This window comes from Dysidea avara, chromosome 7 (assembly GCF_963678975.1).
Source record: "Dysidea avara chromosome 7, odDysAvar1.4, whole genome shotgun sequence".
Classification (NCBI taxonomy): domain Eukaryota; kingdom Metazoa; phylum Porifera; class Demospongiae; order Dictyoceratida; family Dysideidae; genus Dysidea; species Dysidea avara.
The window spans coordinates 8,101,714-8,122,032 of record NC_089278.1 but is presented as its reverse complement, the minus strand read 5'-3'; the positions used below and the strand labels follow the sequence as shown (position 1 = coordinate 8,122,032).

General features: G+C 37.2%; 1 protein-coding gene across 1 annotated transcript in view; it reads left to right on the top strand.

The window, feature by feature from the left end:
* Window positions 1-18,709, top strand: part of LOC136260062 (uncharacterized) — a 77,299-nt gene extending 58,590 nt beyond the window's left edge. The window contains exons 15-17 of the mRNA XM_066053668.1: window positions 3,234-3,393; window positions 15,129-15,265; window positions 18,412-18,709. Of these exons, the coding sequence (XP_065909740.1) occupies window positions 3,234-3,393; window positions 15,129-15,265; window positions 18,412-18,565 (451 nt within the window). The 3' untranslated portion in view covers window positions 18,566-18,709. The remainder of the gene's footprint in view (window positions 1-3,233; window positions 3,394-15,128; window positions 15,266-18,411) is intronic.
* The last annotated feature ends 1,610 nt before the right edge of the window (window positions 18,710-20,319 follow it).

The following is a 20,319-nucleotide window of genomic DNA, read 5'->3' as shown; positions in this document are numbered from 1 at the left end:
ACCCTGTAGAAAGATCAGATAGAATGAAGTCTGCATCGTATAGTACTACCAGAGAACAGTGCCATGAAACACCTATGGATTATCCATGAACAGTAAAATAATCCCCATTAAGTGCCATGAAAGTCATTTCATTGATATTTCATTGTAATATCCATGCCATGAAATATTCATGATTTCATGGTAATTTTATAGCACTGACAAAATATTTCATGGCACAAGAAAATTTCATGATTGCAGTGGCCATGAATTGTCAAATTTTCATAGGCAGTGTCCATGAATTTTTATAGGCAGTGTCCTTGAAAACTACATGAAATTCATGGTTTACCAGCACATTTTCATAGGCTTTTCTCTGGGTGTTCAGCTAGAAATAAATCAGATCAGCTAGAAAAAAATCACGCTGTAGAGAGATCAACTAGAAAAATCACTCTATAGAGAGATCAGCTGGAAACAAGGCATCCTGTAGAGTGAGGCTGTGGGAGTTCAGCGTGATCAAGTCACCCCATAAGAGCCCAACTACTTTTCAAGTTATCCAATGGAGAATCCAGCTATGAACAAATCTCTCAGTAGAAAGATCAGTTAGAAATAAATCACCCTGCACAGTATTCAGGTAGAAACAAAAACCCCTGTAGAGAGATCAGTTAGGCAAGTTACCCTGTTACCTGTAAAGAGTTCAACTATTTTTCAAGTCAACCTGTAGAGAGCTCAGTAGAAACAAGCAGCCCTGTAGAGAGATCAGATCAGCTAGAAACAAATAACCCTGTAGAGAGATCAGCCAGAAACAAATCACCCTGTAGAGAAATCAGCTGGATCAAGTCACCCAGTAGGGTGTTCAACTACATTTCAAGTCACCCTGTAGAGAGTGTAGCTAGAAACAAGTCACCCTGTAGAAAGATCAGCTAGAAACAAGTCACCCTGTAGAGAGTTCAGCTGGAAACAAGTCACCCTGTAGAAAGATCAGCTAGAAACAATTCACCCTGTAGAGATCGGCTAGAAACAAATCACCCTGTAGAGAGATCAACTGGAAACTGGAGAGAATTCAGCTACATTTTGTAGAGTGTTTCAGCTAGAAATAAGCCACCATGTGGTGAGTTCAACTACAAACCATTCACCATGTAGTCAAAGAGTACAGTTACACTATGAGGCTCCTTGTAGAAAAGAACTACATACACATTTCCCTGTAGCTGCAAACAGTTTAACCTGTGTGACTTATTTTTATGATCAATCAACAAAATTAAAAATAATATTATTGCCTAAAGTACATGTAGCTAAACAAATCATTAAAATCTTCTTCATAATAATCTTCTCTCTAGATCTGTGGTAAAGAAAAAGACAAGTTAAAAGAAATACCTAAAGCTGGCCATAGGCTGGCTTTAGGTATGAAATTACAAAAAGAAGTGATATCTAATCAAAAACAGCCAAGTTGTAAAAAAAAGGGTGCAACCTCCAAAAAAGCCAGGGTGAAAAAAGATGCGAAATCAAAGGTGGCGGCCAAGAAATGGCTGTGATGGTAGGTTAATGGAAAAAAAATTTAATAACAACAATTCAGGTTAATTTGGTGCCGAATCCTATTGGAGGAGGCAACACAAATTCGCCTGAATTGTCGTTATTAAAATTTTGCCATTAACCTACCATCACAGCCATTTCTTGGCCGCCACCTTTGATTTCACATCTTTTTTCACCCTGGCTTTTTTGGAGGCCGCACCCTTTTTTTACAGCTTGGCTGTTTTTGATTAGATCTCATATACTCCAACTTGTTTTCTAATATACTCCACGCCTTCAGGCACAATATAACATATGCTCAAAATCTAGGTTTATCCAATTGCTATGCATTGTTCACGTGCAGTGATTTAACGAGCATTATTATTTTGTCATGTGAGGATGCATAGTTGCCATGGCACTAGTATTATTGCAAGAAAACCAGTCGCTTTTGCCGAGGCTACAGTGGAAACAGCCGTGGATGAAGTAAGTAATCTGAGTGTAATGTGAAATAGAGTCTAAAGCAGTTATACAGGCACAATGTGGAGTCTATGAAATTTATAAACCCTCAGGCCCTTAGTAGCGCCCTTGCTTCGCTCGTGCGCTACAACCCGGGCCTTCGGATTTATAAATTTCATAGACTCCACATTGTGCCCGTATAACTATTATATAGATTTTAGAGCCTCATATATGGGAAAGCAATGTCTTTTGTTGCGTTTAGGTCAGAAGGTAGAAAGCACTTAGCAGAATCAACACTATATCTACCTTATATACACTCCAATTCTATTAGACTTATTTTTCAATCCATGAAAGCTCATGTATAGCTACAATTTACTATTAGTAGAGCTGTACTGATAATCGGATCGGCCAAAATATCAGCCAAAATATCGGCCACCGATATAGCAATTTTTAGGCAATATCCGAGCATCGGTACAGTACGAGGACCGATATCGCTACCGATATTTATACAGCAATAGTTTGTACATAAACGGATTGTAATATTGGTTTTCTACATTATCCATGTGGCTGTTCAGTAGCAGTGGCTTATTGTTTACTGGACAGCAGGCGCTACACTACGAGAAGCCATACAAATACACGTGATTCTAGTGTTTGTTGCTGGAAAGCTTATCAGTCTTAAATAAATGAAGCAGTTATATATAGTACCTTTGTAATAAAAGAACAGTCACAAGAAAACCTACTGTACCAGCCTTCACACAAGCCAATAAAATGCAGAGTAATAATGCCGAAATATCCGTTTAAGGCTCCACGGGAGTATGCATATAAATGTTTGTGGGTACCTAATTGTCTGGATTGCACAATAGAAACCCAAGCCACTATTACCACAGGCATAGAGTGAGCAATAAATATATCCACATGTTGTTGTAGAGTAGGTAACTGTACACTTTTGCATAGATTAACTATAACATTTGTTTGTAATGCAAATATCGGATCGACTATCGGTTATCGGCTTCTTTTGGTGGTATCCATATCGGATATCGGTACATGCTAAAATCCCATATCGGTACAGCTCTAACTATTAGCCAAACCCCTTGTGGTTTATATTGGAACACCTGAGTATGCATCCCTTTGCCAGATCTTGAATCTTTCCTTGCATAAGTAAGGTAGATTTAAATTATTATTTAGTATGTTTTTTCTACTTACTTCAGTGGAACTAGCACATAAGCAGTCACTGCCTTCTATACGTAGCTGACAGTGCATGCTTCATTGCTGTGTAGTACATTGACAATCTTTCTTAGGGTTGATGGAGACTTAACCATCAAAGTAGCTGATTTTGGACTAGCCAGAGATGTGTACATCACGGATTACTATCGACACAAAAGTGATGAGAAACTTCCTGTAAAGTGGATGGCACCTGAAGCATTAAATGATAGAATTAGTAATGAAAAAACTGATGTGGTGAGTGTATTATTGCACTGACACGTACATATTATGCACACAAATATTCCAAGCAACAGTTTGAAGACAAGCAGTGTCACAGGGCATATCCAACACTGTATATAGCATAGTTTGAATTCTGACAAAGGCAAAATTTTGTAGACACTGTGTAGACACTGGTATCATGAAACTCACAAAATTAATGCTCACAGAAGCATATCTGAATTTGAAGATTAAACAGATTAAACCATGAAGTGAGTGTGATTGTTTGTTGTACCATACACCGGTTAGGCATTATGGTTATAGAGGCTATGCAGGGGTGTGTCCGCATCACGTTTACGTTCCATTAAATTGCATACATGCGTGCGGATGCCATTTGCAGTAGAAATGTTTATTGTAAAGTATTGCGGCGTTTGAGTATTCTAAGTACTTCGTTGAGCTTAAAGACAAAGAAAAGAAGAGATATGGTGATAAAATGAAGATTGGTGAATGAACCATAGATCTATACCGCTGCTTAGAGAATGAGATTGATTGCTGCCAGGTATACTGTCACAATGAATTTCATCTTTTGAATGGACTGATCCTGCTGATTGGTCTGATGTACCTTATCCAGACGTCTAGTTCCCACTGTCAGCTTGTAAAGTGGAGAAAAGTAAGAGCGGCCTATTATGGTTTAGATGGATTTAACGTTTGATAAATGGCTGTGGATAATCACTGAGCAGAGCAGTTTTAACCACAAACAGTGGGAAACAGAATGTTTTATTTTTGTCTGCTATTAATCATTCTCAAAGCTTATCATTGATGCCACTGAAAGTCTGGGTAGCTACTATGAAGATTGGAGAAGAGTACTATGTGGCCATTGTACATCATGTATGGCTGGGCTGGGTCAGGATTGCCATATAACTCCTGTGCTCTTTGTTGTCCAGATCAACATTCTCAGTACAATTATACATAGTGAATGGTCTGATGCATCAATGGTAGTGCCTCTTGTGAAATTATTCATACCACTGAAATCAATGGCACTAGTTCTGTCAGGGCCACAGTGTGACTATATCAAATGATAATATACTTACCGGTACTCAAGATAGTTTGCAAGTGCCTGATAAAGATAAAGATAACACTTTTTAATGTATACCATAATAGGCTGCTCTTACTTTTTCTCCACTTTACAAGCTGACAGTGGGAACTAGACATCTGGATAAGGTACATCAGACCAATCAGCAGGATCAGTCCATTCAAAAGATGAGATTCAATGTGACAGTCATATCAATTAGTTTGCAGACATTTGCTATACTTTTGTTCATAGCAAAAATGCCAGCTGGAACAGACACGTCCCATACACTTCAATTGAAAAACCATAAAAATTAAAAATTAATTATTGTGTACCGCCTACCTCGAGTCTGTTTAGTAACTTTCCGGGTGTGATACGTGTAAAGCAACTCTCTGTGAGTACAATGATGCCCCAATTCATGGAAATTTTTGGCACATTAAAATGGCCTAAACCGACTGGGTGTAGAAAATTTCCCAGTACATTTTGTTAGATATAGCATCACTGGTAACCTGTCTAAACCTGGTAACTTGGTAACCTGCAGTACTATAGAATGAAAAAAACTTGTTTTCTGCTATGTATATCACTGGTAACCTGGTAACCTGCAGTACTATAGAACCAAAAAACTTTGTTTTTGCCTATACCACTGATAACCTGGTAACTTGGTAACCTGCAGTACTAAGAACCAAACAACTTTGTTTTCCGCTATATAACTGGTAACTTGGTAACCTGCAGTACTATAGAACCAAAAAAACTTTGTTTTTGCCTATATTACTGGTAACCAGGTAACTTGGTAACCTGCAGTACTATAGAACCAAAAAACTTTGTTTTCTGCTATATAACTGGTAACCTGGTAACCTGGTAACTTGGTCTGGTAACTTGGTAACTTGCAGTACTAAGGTTAGGTTACCAAGTTACCAGTTATATAGCCAAAAACAGAGTTTTTTGGTTCATAGTACTGCAAGTTACCTGGTTTCCAGTTATATAGCAGAAAACAAAGTTTTTCAGTGGTTCTATAGCACTGCGCAAGTCACCAGGTTACCAGTTATATAGCCGAAAACAAAGTTTTTGGTTCTGTAGTACTGCAAGTTACCAGGTTACCAGTTATATAGCAGAAAACAAAAGTTTTTTTGGTTCTATGGTACTGCAGGTTACCAAGTTACCAGGTCACCAGTTATATAGCAGAAAACAAAAGTTTTTTGGTTCTATAGTACTGCAGGTTACCAAGTTACCAGGTTACCAGTGATATAGGCAAAACAAAGTTTTTTGGTTCTATAGTACTGCAGATTACCAGGTTACCAGTGATATAGCCAAAAATATTTTTTTTTGGTTCTATATATAGTACTGCAAGTTACCAAGTTACCAAGTTACCAGTTATATAGCAGAAAACAAAGTTTTTTTGCCCTATAGTACCGCAGGTTACTAAGTTAGCCACAAGGTTACCAGTGATATAGGCAAACACAAAGTTTTTTGGTTCGTTAGTACTGCATGTTACCAGGTTACCAGTAGTATAGAGGAAAAATAAAGTTTTTTTTGCTTCTATAGTACCAAGTTACCAATCCAAAGTCCAAGTATTGTATGTGCCAGGCCACCAGTATTGCAGCACACAAAGCAAAGTTTTTGATGCGAATTGCCAAGTCGCTATGTTGTGGAGGAAGTTACCAGGTTACTTCGGTTACCGGTAACTTCATGCAAAGTGAGGTACCAGTTCAATTTAACATATTAAGCCATTACTGCATAGACATTTTGTATTGGGCATTTCGGGGGCATGCAATAAAAGGTGTAATAACCCACGACACGTGATAGATACCTCAGATTCCGGACCAGATTTGGAAAGAGCAGTGAATAATGAATTATAGCAGAAAGAAATCAGAGAAAATTTAAGCATGTCATTTTAAGGTTGAAAATCACTTACTTTTTCTATGGCGAATTGAATGGCATATATTTGGAAGGGAACGCTCTGAGCTATTTCGATGTCTTGACACCCATTAACCTTCACTACAGTAGTGTTACAATGAAACAACAGTACTGTGAATTAGTTCTGCAGGTTAGTTTGTGAAAATTACAGTGTTTCATGATTAAGCAAAATAATGTCCGTTCCATGTAGCAAACTTCTTCATATGACCCGGCAGCAATCAGTCTCATCCTCTAAGCAGCAGCACAGATCATTGGTTCATTCACCAATCTTCATTTTATCTCTTCTATTCTTCGTCTTTTAGCTCAATGAATTATGTACTCTAAATACTCGAATGCTGCAATACTTTACAATAAACGTTTCTACTGCAAATGGCATCCACGCGGGTATGCAAGTTAATGGAATGTAAACATGATGTGGCCATGCCCCCTGCATAACCTCTATACATGCATGATTGCAACAACAAACAAGTTGATGTTGTGCTACTTCTAAAAACCAGGCACCATGCAACTAGCTAACTCATCTGGAATTAACCAACTATGTATTACTATTTTATTGTTTTACATTGGACCTTATCTGCATTGACATCATAATTGATAAAATGGTGGTGTTAGTGTGGGGATTTCATCACGTTTTCATTTATAGTAATCAAAATGAACTCTATTGGCGATTTTCATGACATGGGACTATTGGAAAATGAAGGTAAGAGGCTAGTTAACATGATTATTATTATTATTATTGTTTACTGTGCAAAACCTCTTACAAAGAGTATATACAAGCACAGATAATAAATCAGCAAAATTAATTATGTGGTTAATTGATGTTCAGCTAGCCTTGCTTTAAATTGGTCTAAACTTGAACAGGTGATGAGGTCGTTGGGTAAGTTATTCCAAATCTTTATACTTGAAGGGAAGAATGAGTTAAGGTATGAGTTTACTCTTGTGTTTGGCTGTAACAGCCTCATTGAATGACCTCGTAGAGAGTAGTTAGATGGAGCTGGTATGAGTATGGTATCAGTCGGTATATCTATTAATTGGTGCATGATCTTAAACATTGTGATCGCTTTCAGCTGGTTTCTGCAGTGAGCCAGAGGTGGCCAATTCAAATTTTGCAACATGTTTGTGACACTTGCATATGAAGAATAATTATTATACACAAACCTCGCACACCGTCTTTGAACTGATTCAATAGCTAAGATATCCTTTTGTGTATAAGGGTCCCAGACCACACAGGCATACTCTAGGATTGGTTTAATAAGTGACTTGTAACAACTCACTTTGACCGAGATTGGGCAGCTATGAAGGTTACGTTGTAAAAATCCTTTGATACTGTTAGCTTTGTTAGTTATCTGTCTAATGTGTTCAGACCAGGATAGCTTCGAGTCAATAGTAAGACCTAGGTACTTGGTGTGCGTCACCTCCTGCACAACAGTGTCATACAAAGTGTAATGGTAAAATATAGGCTTTTTCTTGTATGTTATTCTGATGAATTCACATTTCTTAACATTAAATGCCATTTTCCATTTATTTTCCCATCTTTCCAAAATAGTTAGATCTTTCTGAAGTTGGTAACAGTCTTCTTTTGAGTTAATAGGGGTGTACAGAATGACGTCATCTGCATATAATCTTACTGTCGATAGTATGTTTTTTGGTAAATCATTTATGAAGCATAAGAACAATAATGGAGCAAGAACGGTTCCTTGTGGAACTCCTGATGTCACTTGACTTACGTCACTTTGCTCACCATTAACTAATACCTGTTGTCGTCTTCCAGTAAGAAAATCTTTCAACCATTCCAAAGTGTTGCCCCGGATACCATAATGATGTAGTTTATGGTAAAGATGTTGGTGTGATACCTTATCGAAGGCCTTAGAGAAATCTAAAAGAATTGCATCAGTTTGTCCATTGTTGTTTAAGGATTCAGCAAAGTCATTGATAGTAAATAGAAGTTGTGTCTCACAAGATCGACCATGGCGAAAGCCATGTTGCTCATCACACAAGATGTTGTGTTGAGAAAGGTGGGAGAAAATGTGTGAATATATTATATGTTCTAAGATCTTGGAGCATATGCATGTTAATGATACGGGTCTATAGTTGCTGCAGAGGGTACGGTCTCCCTTTTTGAATACTGGGACAATATTCGCTTGCTTCCAATCAGGTGGGACTCTGGATTGATGGATGGATGCTTGAAATATAAGTGTCAAAATGGGAGCTATTTCAGTGCTGCACAACTTCAGGAAATGGGCAGGAATTTTGTCAGGTCCAGGTGCTTTAGAGATATCTAACTCATGTAGTAAGTTGAGAACTCCGTTGGCGTCTACAGAAATGGTGGAAATAGCAGGAAAAGGTAAGTCAGAGATAGTTGGAGGAGTTTCTGATGAATGCGGTGTAAAAACTGAGGTAAAATAATTGTTCAGTAGTCGTGCTTTAGTATGGTTGTCGTTATATATGTTGTCATTATGTCTTAAGGAGGCAACACCAAAATTGTCCTTCCATTGTCTTTTAATATAGGACCACAATCGCTTGGTTATTACTGTGATATGCTCTACGGCTTTCTTGCTGGACTGTCTTTTTGAAATTTCTATATGTTTGCCATTTAATTGGACAGCTGGATGATTTTGCTAGGTTGTATAGGCGTTGCTTTTTACGTGAAAGACGTTTGATGTGAGAATTAATCCATGGTTTCTTATTTCCAGTGTTGGAAAGCTTTGTAGGTATATATGATAAACATATACAACACAGAGATTTAAATTCCTCCCACAAGGTATTAATTGAGGTAGATGTAGAGTATCTGGTGAAAAAATTGGAGCTAAATTGTTCTATAATGGATCTAATAGATGGCATATCAGCCTTGTGCCAGATGTAGATGGTTCTTGGGCTATGTTGCTGAGGAGCAAAAGAGATTAATGATTGTATAACAACTGCTTCGTGGTCACTAATTCCAGGAACAGTGTGACAGGATTTGACTAGAGATGGTCTGTTAGTAAAAAAATACATCGAGAATATTGTTTCCTCTGGTAGCAGAGTTGATTGTTTGGGTAAACCCACATTCTTCAACAAAGTCAATAATAGTATCACATAAACTAGAAGGGTACGTGAAGTTACTGATATGATTAGTGTCCCAGTTGATGTTTGGTAAATTGAGGTCTCCAGCAATCCAAACAGGTGAAGTAGGGTAGCGATCAACAATACTTTTGAAAAAGTGACATAGATTTGTCACGCTGTCTGGCTGTCTATTTGGCGGTCTATAGAAGGCACATACAATTAGAGTCTGTTGATTAGCAAGGGTGAGTTGACAAGCAATAGCTTCTGTATCAAAATTTATATTCAGATGATGACAATTCAGTGAGTTACGGCAGGCAATCAAAACACCACCATATCCATCTGGCCTATCCCTTCTAAAGATGTTATAGTCTGTTGATAAAACCTCACTTGACAAGACTTCAGGTTTAAGCCAGGTTTCAGATATTGTAATAATGTCGGGATTTTGTTCATGTAGTAAGTTGTCAAAGGAGGCTTTTTTGGTCATGATGCTCTGAATATTTAAGGACAATAATTTAAGAGAATTTTCAGTTGAATTTTGTGGTGGGGAATTATTTGTAACTGTATAAGTTGTTGAAGGGGGTGGGGTATTATTATTATCAGTGCGGAAGGTAGCTATTGCTTCCTCCGCACTATCTTCCCATTTTTTATCTGGAAAGCTCGGCCCCCTCTATTGCATTCTCTCAATTCTGCTCTAAGCTGTTTGTTGTGCTCTTGTTCTTTGGGGGTGAGGTCTGTTGTTATAAAAATACTCTTGTATACAGGTGATGCATCGGAGCTTCTCAACTTCGTGCTATTTTTAAGGATAGTTGTCTTTTCAGTATCAGAGGATAGACTAATCTTCAGCAATCTGGGTTTTGCACCTTTCTTCCCTAAGCGGAAGGCTTTATTTATCACCACTTTAGTACTGAACTGAGTTTGGCACATTTTGGTTACAAAATCAACATCATGATTTTTTTCTAGTCAGGCCGTCTTCTGATGAAGATTCTGGGACATTGTGGATCAATAAATTCAGACGTCTCTTTGCCTTTTCTTTTTCTTCATTAATAAATGTTGCTACTACTTCTTGTATGTTGTTATTAGAAGCAGTAGAGGGCTTGTTGTTCGAAATACTAGGATTTTCACTGGTAGAGGTAGTTGGTGTGGGGTTGTGCAAAGGTGGTTTATTGGTAGGAGTGACATTCTTCTTTTCTAACTCTGACACTTTCTCTCTAAGGAAGCAATGGTAGATTTCATGCCAGAAATCAGATGTTCATATTTGTTAATTCGGCAGGAAGGGCACATAAACGGGTTGTTGGAGGTCTTATAATTGATCAATGCCTTCTTGGGTAGGCCAATGCAACGCCTATGTACCCAGCTGTCACAATCTCCTTTGCAAAATATTGATTCATCATCATCACAGTCATCTGACGCTTCACGATGTAATACTTCTCCTAGACAAACCGGTCAACAGAAAGACTCACCTTCTGTGGTCAGTTTAGGTTCCTTTCTTCCTTGTGTTTTCCCGTCCGGTGATTCTATTTCATCTGCGTTACGTTTGCTGGGACGACTATCCATCTATACTCCAATTACAGCACTCTGTTACCTCCAACTTGAGGTTCAACAGTAATAAAGTGACAAATACTTGAGATTAAGCCAAGCCAGACCAAAAAGCAAAACTAGATGGTAAAAAATCACGGTACTTGGGTCTGTCAAAGAACCAGACGAGACCCTAGCCAAAACAATCACATGGTTTGTTTTTTTTATGATGTGGCAATGCGAAATAATTGCACCAGGTGAAACCAGACTTAAGTTTTGATACAGACATAAAACTGCATACATTTGTCTTGTAAGTACATGTAAGTGTGTATGCCTCACCTAGCCCCTTGCTGCTGTAAATAAACATTATCGTAGCAAAACACCATCTCTCCCAATACAACTCTGTACAAAGTCCCCACACCATCGCCGCCATTTTAAGTTATGATGTCAATGCAGATAAGGTCCAGTTGTGCAATAATACAGTGTGTAATTCTCATATTTTGTAATTCGTGAATTTTTTGTAATTCTTTTCAATTACGTTGCTATGCACTGCTATGAAAGCACTTGTTAAACAAACAGCTTTTACCAACATATTACAAACAGAAGTACTGTTTTATAGTTTGACTATCATGTTTTTTCTCACAAATTCTCTTGACAAAGCCTCCAAGCTGTTCTTCATTTTCGTCCGCGTATGCCTAAGAGATACGCTTCCTTAGGGATAGGCTATTCCTGGTAGCCTACGAGACCTGCACCATTGTTTTTCAGTTGTTAAATACCTGTAAAACGCTGAAGGGAAGGTAATTCACAAAGTCTGAGGAGAGTCACCACACCCGCATTTCAGACTGCCGAAAAGAAACCACCTCAGAGTAAAGTTTACCTGTGCAGAAGTTTAATACAGACTTCATTTCACTTTTACATCTTACGTAAAAACTGCTTTTGCCATTATTTTACGATTTTGCTCACATGGGTGCATATGCACAAACTTAGATAGATACAGTCTATTTCAGGTTGCTTGCGAATGCAATTGAACAATTTGCACACGTGATTGCTTGAACGTGTGAGCTGTTTCCTTTCAACCAAGCTCCTTTCACAAGCGCAACTAGAGTAACTCACCTATTATCAGACGGACTCCAAAATCAGATGCAATTACTCTATAGCTACAACAGGAATTTTTGAACAACTTATATGTCTTTAGATAGTTCAAGGCTGTGGGACTTTGGACACCAAGCATCAGCTTTCTTGGCTTCTTTGTCTGGTGGCAGCAGCCCTGCAAAGTCATTTCTGATTAATACGTATAATCAGAAAAAAAAGGCAATTCACGGACATCCACTGTCTACAGTTTAGACTTACATTCAATCAACAGTTTTACATCTTGAAGTGGTAGGGTAACTCATCCATCTACTTTCTAATTGTCCCTAGTTTATTTAATCAAATCCTTTTATTCACAATTACAAATCAAATAAAATGAAATGTCACTGCAGTAATAATTGCACCATAATATTTACGTATACAGAAACTTGATTAAGTATACGTAGTTTGAGATACGTTTACGGGAAATGTGTACCGTATACTTTAACAAACATCGTATACTTCTGTATACTTAAATTCATGGTGCGATCATTACTCCAGTGACATCTCATTTTATTTGATTTGTAGTTCATATTAAAAGGATTTGATTAAATAAACTGGGGATATTTAGAAAGTAGATAAGTTACTCTACAACTTACAAATATAAAACTGTTGTTTGTATGTAAGTCTTATTTGTGGACAGTGGGTGTCCGTGAATCGACTGTTTTTTTTTTCCAATTATATGTATTAATCGGATAATTCTTTGGAAGACGGCTGTGACGAGACGAGGAATCCGGGAGGCTGATACTTGGTATGCAAACTTGTGCAACCTTGAGCTAGGTGAAGATGTATAAAGTATTGAAATATTGTAATGCATCTCTGTATAATCACGCGTCCGGGGTGAACCCGTCTAATATTAGGTGAATTCCTTTACATTATTCACCTTTTAAGATGCCAGGGGCATACTAAGGTAGTTATTCAATACATTGAAACACTGTACGTAAGCATTCACATGATCACGTTCAAAAATCACATGTGCAAATTGTTCAATTGCATTCGCAAGCAACCTGAAATCGACTGTAGGTACAGTGGATTGCATGTCAGTTGTCAGTTGTATAAAATTTTGAGTGAGATTCACATGAAAACCAACCAATGATAGGCAGCCAGACTATTTAAATTTTTACGAATTATCTTAATGGCTCTTTTTTACGTGATATCACTAGCGAAAGAATTTGTAACTGACAACCGTCTTGCAATTCACTGTACTGAGGATTTCCAAATCTTTGCGACACACATCTAAAACACAAAGCAGAAACGTGATACAGTACGTCACTTCCTGCCTTTTACTCATGCTACGTATGGTGTAGACCTACCAATGGTTGCGATTCAACCAAGTCGTTTGTTAGTAGATTTAAACTTGTGTGTCAGTGTTTCACTTGTCTCATGGCATGTTATTGGAATTTCAAATTTCATGTGATAGACGTGCATATGAGCGCATTGCACTTAGGTGTTGCAAAGATTTGGAAATCCTCAGTACACACACACACTTTTATGAAAACAATCTCAGTAAACCAGGCATGCGCCCACAACCAGCTGAAGGCCAGCTGTGGGCGTGTGCCTGGTTAAAAACAAAAAGCTAACATGGTAATCCATCTGTCACACAATCCAAATGCTATACAACACTCAAGGAGAGCTTAGTATAGAGATCAATCTTTCATCAACAGTAGCTCATGGTATAGTGACAGATGAAAGTACTGTGATTCCATCAATCATCACTCCAAATCTAACATTAACTGGCTAATTCTTGCAAGGGAACAGATAGAAAAATTTAGTGAGCATAGCTTACACTTATGATTACTGTTGTATTAGAGCAAAGGGCAGTGCATTTAGAATTTATGACTATATTGGTCATTTGCAATATTTGATTCCCTCATTCAAGCTCAGAGTCCCTTTGTAAGTGAGTCAACTGCTTTGGTTGGCTATATGGTAACTATGCTCATGGCTTGAAATAATGGTACACTTTCGTGTTAATTGGGAAGTGAATATATATCCCAAACATTGTATCATATTTTATTTAAAAACTATTATAAACATGAAGTAATATTCAAGCGATAAAAAATAGTGAACAAGAGATGAATGATGGTATTACACCATAGCTCAGTGGGAAAATGCCTACATTGGAATATTACAATAATTATTTTGTTCAAGCCAAGGTAGAGATTTCCCACTGAGCACATATGTTGTAATACCATTATTTATCTCTTGTTTCACTACTTTTGATTGCTTGGATCCCTACCTCATTTTTAAATATTTAAATATACTAGTTTGTTTAGCTTTTTTGTTATAGCATACAGCTATACGCATGTGACTGTTCTGTTAGGGTAACTGCTGTATTAAAGTATCTTGAGTCAGCCTCAGTGGTGTGGTCACTATTTCATATTTTCACTGTGCTAGCATTATAAATACAACTAGAATAATAATAAGGGGTGTGGTCATTGTGATCAAGTAAATAAATTGTTTAGAGGTGTGGTCTATGTGCTCAATCATTATTAATCAACCAAGATCGTTAATGGGCATGGTCTCAAACCTATTGTCTACCCAGCATAAGCACTTTAAATAATTTTGCGCTGTATAAATATGCTACTCAAGGAAAGTGTTAATATGGAAAAGTAATGCCTTGATATAGTTTTAGAAGGTAACGGCCAGCTTGATTGAAGGTATAAGGGAAGACAAGGCACAGTGGGCACCCACTAATTGGAACCCCAAAAGGCACATGTCACTGGTAAGTTTGTCATTGTGGCGTAAAATGGTAGCCGTGCACTGCTTCATTTGGCCTCCAGCCTTGCAAATGTGGTCAGGCAGGCTGGAGGTGAAAATTCAAGTTTTGGTGATTTTTTACAATTCTATATCTGGCAACCTGAAAGTGTTTTCTTGTTTTTAGCATTGTATTTGATGTTAGATAAACTAATAATATTCCATAAAGGTGATTTTTGTGGCATAAAATGTCAGCAGAATGATTTTAAAAGCAGCATTTTAGGCAGCGTGCATCACTTTAGGGGCAATCCCTACTTAAACAGAACTACCATACTATTTAATATGGACTTGAGTGGTGTGGATACAACATATTTGCTATGATGTTTTAGTGTGCTGTATTGTGCATTCCTAGTGGTCATATGGGATCACATGCTGGGAGGTGTTTAGTCTTGGTCGCACTCCCTATCCATCTATTCCTAATGAAGAGATTCTGGAATTTATTGATAAAGGAAACAGACCAACAAAGCCACCACTTTGCCCTGATAACATGTAAGATGTTAATGTATATTCTTATGTTTCTTTTATAGACAAAAATCTGGACTTTTCCAATATAATTATTTTACTTGCTTTTTACACGTATATACCCTCGGCTATTATTTGATCTTTTGATTTCATTATACCTAATCAAGATTCATCCATACTTTATACTGAGCTAGTTAATTTACACACAATATACATTTCTCACAGCCAATGGGAGTGTTTGTGATATTGATGAAATACTGTAGGAAGTTTGGACAACTAAAAGTTTTATACAAGCCATTATAGGTCGTAGATTGCATGTACTTATTTCTATAGATAAATTGACCGTGGTGGAATGGGATATATCTATATGATCATAAATTGTGCATGGGAAGTTTTAAAGATTTTTGAAATTGAATGACACTCTCAGTACCTTGTGAATTCAATAGCCTCATTTACTTAATTACCACAGATTTTGTTGATAGCAATGACCCACAACCAGCTCATTGTGGCTGGCACAGTTCCAGTGAATACTTAGTTATGACCCTGCATGCTAATTTTGCAAAACACATCTTCAGACAACTTATAATTACCTGCTGCATGCTATTCAATACAATTACATACAGTGTTCATACTATATTGTGTACTCAGGTGATTTACTACGTAGCATAATGTACAGTACACACTAATTCTAGTCAAGTACAGCAGGTGCTTTAGCCTTTAGGCTTTTAAAATATTCATGGATTCTACAAGTCAAAGGTAGCTATACCACTCAAAGACAAGGTGCTATGGGGAATTTTTAAAAGGTTAAATTTTCAAAAATTCGATGCTTTTTCAAAAATATTTTTTTGGTAATTTACATCATAGAAGAGATCAAGGGGAAATATAAACAAAGTTCAGGTGTTTATTTTCTAAATTACCAGGTAGCTATATAGCTAGACACTGAGCCTCTAGAAGGTGAGCATGATTCAAAACATAGCTGCTACTGCTACTACTACTACTACTGAGCAACACTACGAGTTTTGAAGCCTAAGAGAAATCATTTGTAAGGTATCCTAGCCCAATAGCAAATAGCTAGACTACCTATAAAAGGGTTGGAAAAAGTAGACTAGTCATGGTTCATTCTGCAGGTTGTTCAGATTCTCACACGATGACTGGTTCAAATTAGAATAGAGGAAGGGATTCTACTGAGGCATATATCAAGATGTACTTAGCTCAACAACTAAAGCAGCAATTTCTACTACTGTACATTGTCAACGCAACCATTCAAATTGATAGCTACCTTCAATTAGCTGTAGCATACATAGTACGTAGAATTCCATGAAACTGCACAGTGTGCAAAGCATGTTTTTAAGGCATGCCTCCCTCTCCCCAAAAGTTTGAAATTTTATGCAAATTGTGAAGTGCCATGCACACTGTTAATTGAAATTTCAATTAGTGTGAATGCTACTTAGCTAAAAACATGTAAAGGCCTAGGTTATTATTGTAAGGCACATCTGGAATGGTTAATTGTATCTCTGTCTTTTCATAAGAGCATGATGACAGTGCCAGCATATGGATATACTTACGTACCTTTCATTTCTAGAGAAATTTCTGGCACATTAATTGGAATGTTGATGGAGTTGGCAACTCAGTAGGTAATTTATACTACTCTTGACTGTTTTATTAGAGTATAAGAATGCTGTACTAGAGTATCTCAATCTCTATAACAGTAGAGAAACTCTAGTCCTCCTGGTTTTATATGCATATTCCTCTTGTGCTATGCCCATATGTGTTAAGGACAGACATTATATACAGACATAAACTGCTTGAATTATGTCTGAAGGTGCCTAGATACGTATGTACAGTATGCAACACTATATTATAAAATTCTGAAAGGGAGGGGAGACCTAAATCTGCCTCTGAATCTCCCCTATATGTAAGGTTTTCATTAGGTGGATGATTACAGTTAAATCTTAGTATGTGGGAGTGTCAAACTGGGTGCATGATAACTAACATACAGCTAGACACAGTGGCTCTGCTACTGTGTGATAAGTTATAGTTGTCACCAGTGATAACTAACTTATCATCCTGTAGCAAAGCCACTCAGAGTATTTTATGACATCATAACAGCCTTAAATACCAATGGAGCAAGCAGCCAAATATGGAAATGTTATTTAAAACACCTGTACAACACTTAAAACAACATGGCTAATCCTTTACACAGTAACTCTACTATTGCAATGGTTTAAAAGAAACTGTCTGTGTTGATTTTTGGTCCAGCCATCAGTCCCAATGATCAGTGTACTGTAAAGAACCAACCGTTTCTGGTAACATTTAGCTCATTGTTCTACCTCTACTTTTCAGTCTCTTCGCCCTTGCACGTCACATGACATCACTCCACCAACCCCAGACAAAGGCAAATCATACCTGGACATTGCATCAATCATTTCTATAGTTTATACCTGTATGTATATAATGTCTTTCTAGTAGTTACAAAATTAAAACTCTACACAATTTTGATAAAATCTTGTGCACATTAACTTGACTTTAACAGGAACATGCACACTGGGATATAAATTAGTTATACTTGAGTGATATCATTGTTATTATCCTTGATGCACCAAAATACTGTACAGCAAAGCATGAAAACCCTACACAATATTACTATATAACATCTTTTAACAGGCTATGGGACCAGGTGTCTTACAGACTTTCAGCAATTACACTATAAAGCCAATAAATAAGAGAATTTCATAACAAGAAAACGTACAATGTTATTATAATTTTTATTGTTTCTTGGCTTATTATCAACTGGAAATAAGATCAAGATACTCTAATACAGCAGCTAGGAAAGACTGATATACTCTAATAAAGCAGCCAACTCTAAAGCATAATTTTGATTTTGAAGAGCATAATAGGCTGGAGTAAAATTGGTTCAAACCTATTCAGAGTTGAGGTTGCATTACACATTACAATTTAAAATCTTGTCTATTATGCTGGAATAATATTTGATGCTTGTACTAGCCTACTATACTCAAAATTATGCCAGCATAATTGGCACAAGCCTTACAGTGTCACCCTCATTATGGGATATAGCTATAACTTATTACTGCATGCATACACTATTTCTACTAAAACTATAAGTAAGCCTATATATGTATAACATGTTAAGATGTAAGCAATTGCCACAATAGGTACCTATTGATGCTAAAGTGTTGGGAGGCAGATGTTGAGAAAAGGATCTGCTTTAATGAGATAGTATCAGAACTGATTGAAGAAGTTGGAAAAGGATATGTTATTGACAACCTTGATGATTGCCATGATTATGCTGTCATGAAAAATATCTAGCATGCTTTTTTTGTGAACTAAATGCATAAATTTTGAGTTTTGTAATAAGCTATGCAGTTGTTGTGAAAACTCATAATACAGATGTATTGCATGTGTGCACTGTGTATACATTATTTTTCAGTTCTCTTTTTAGGTTTGTTATGTGACACTATTGACCTATTGTACTATAAGTCTTAAGGTTATGATTCACTTTATTGGTGGTCCATTCATGAGTGTTTGAATTATGTTCAATGCTCTTAATGAGTAAGACAAACATGCAATGCTAAAGTTAACGAGTAAGACAAACATGCAACGTGATGAAAATAAGGTGTGACTGAAGTGTTAGTTCACAATTACACAGAGTATTTACAACAAGAGAGAATGTTTCATGATCAATCATTGCTATAGTTATATCTGGCAGAACAACTAACATGAGATATGAACGTAGATAATTCTAAGGAGGGGAGGGCATGGCCCCCCTCTGCTGAAAAATAAATCTTGGGGAAAGTTGTGATATAGATTGGCTTAGCAGTTTCATGTTTTTAGCTTAAATTTTAGGCTGTTTTCAAGCCTTCAAATTGCACAAGTCCTGCAGCTTCTGGGGGTTGTACCCCCAGACCACCCTGAAATTCTACTTTATATTACAGCCATGCAACAATAGTCATGCTGTGCCATACTTGGCCCCCCAAGGTCTAGAATCACCACTGCCAGCAGATCTAGCTAGTACAAGGTAAAGAAAGTATATGAAGTGAAGAAATATTATTCTGAAAAAGTATAGGGTCCTTGGTCCTTGGGTCCACCATTTAACCTATATACCTGCAATCAATAAGCCAAACATGTTAAAGGCTTCACTGTATGCATTTCAACTACTCTTGTCTGTCAAACAAGGATGCAATCCTTTTGGCGACCTACTGTATGTAAGTAATGGCTAACCATGAAGTACTACAGTGAACTACTGGCAAATATACATGCATAAGTATTTTCCTGTGCCACACGTATATACCATTTTAGTGGATTCACTTCCGGATCAATGGTAGATATATTTTGGTATATATTCTTCAACTCCATTTCTCATCTTGTCATGTTTTACTGATTCACTATAGACACTTTCACCTCAAAGCATTACCATATATAGCACAATAATCAAATAGTACCTATGCATGGCTATTGTATGGCTTATAATACAGTTGTATTGGTTACTCATTCAAACTGTTAGTATGTTTACAATAGGACTCATAATTGTTGTGCCAAATTTAACAGCATCAGGGGCGTATCTAGACCAAGCATGATGTCTGGGCAAGCCCATTACCTGTACATTTAATCCAGTGAACAACCTGTGTGGGCTCATATGTACATTCATCAAATTGCTGCTTCAAGTGCATGGCATGGCTAGCTATACAGTTGTTACCTCTTATCTGTATGCATAAAAAATAGCTTATTTATCAGTCAACAATTGCTGCATACTAGCATACTTGTCTCTAGCTACGATGCATGTATTGATTGTAGGACTGCAGCATCACGTGCCACACAACCCACACATAAGGATGCTTCATCTCGTAATGAACAACACTACTGAACCAATAGATTTCTTGCACTGAGTTGTACTAGTGGGGATCACAAAACCATCACGACACCAGTTCATCTATTCAGTAGGGGCACCATTCCCTGTAACTAGCTGCCAACTCTACAACAGTGGTGGAGGAAGTAGTTGATATGAGGGGGGGCTGACCAGGGACGGAACTGAACTGAGGCACTACATTGTCTCTGGTTTGGTA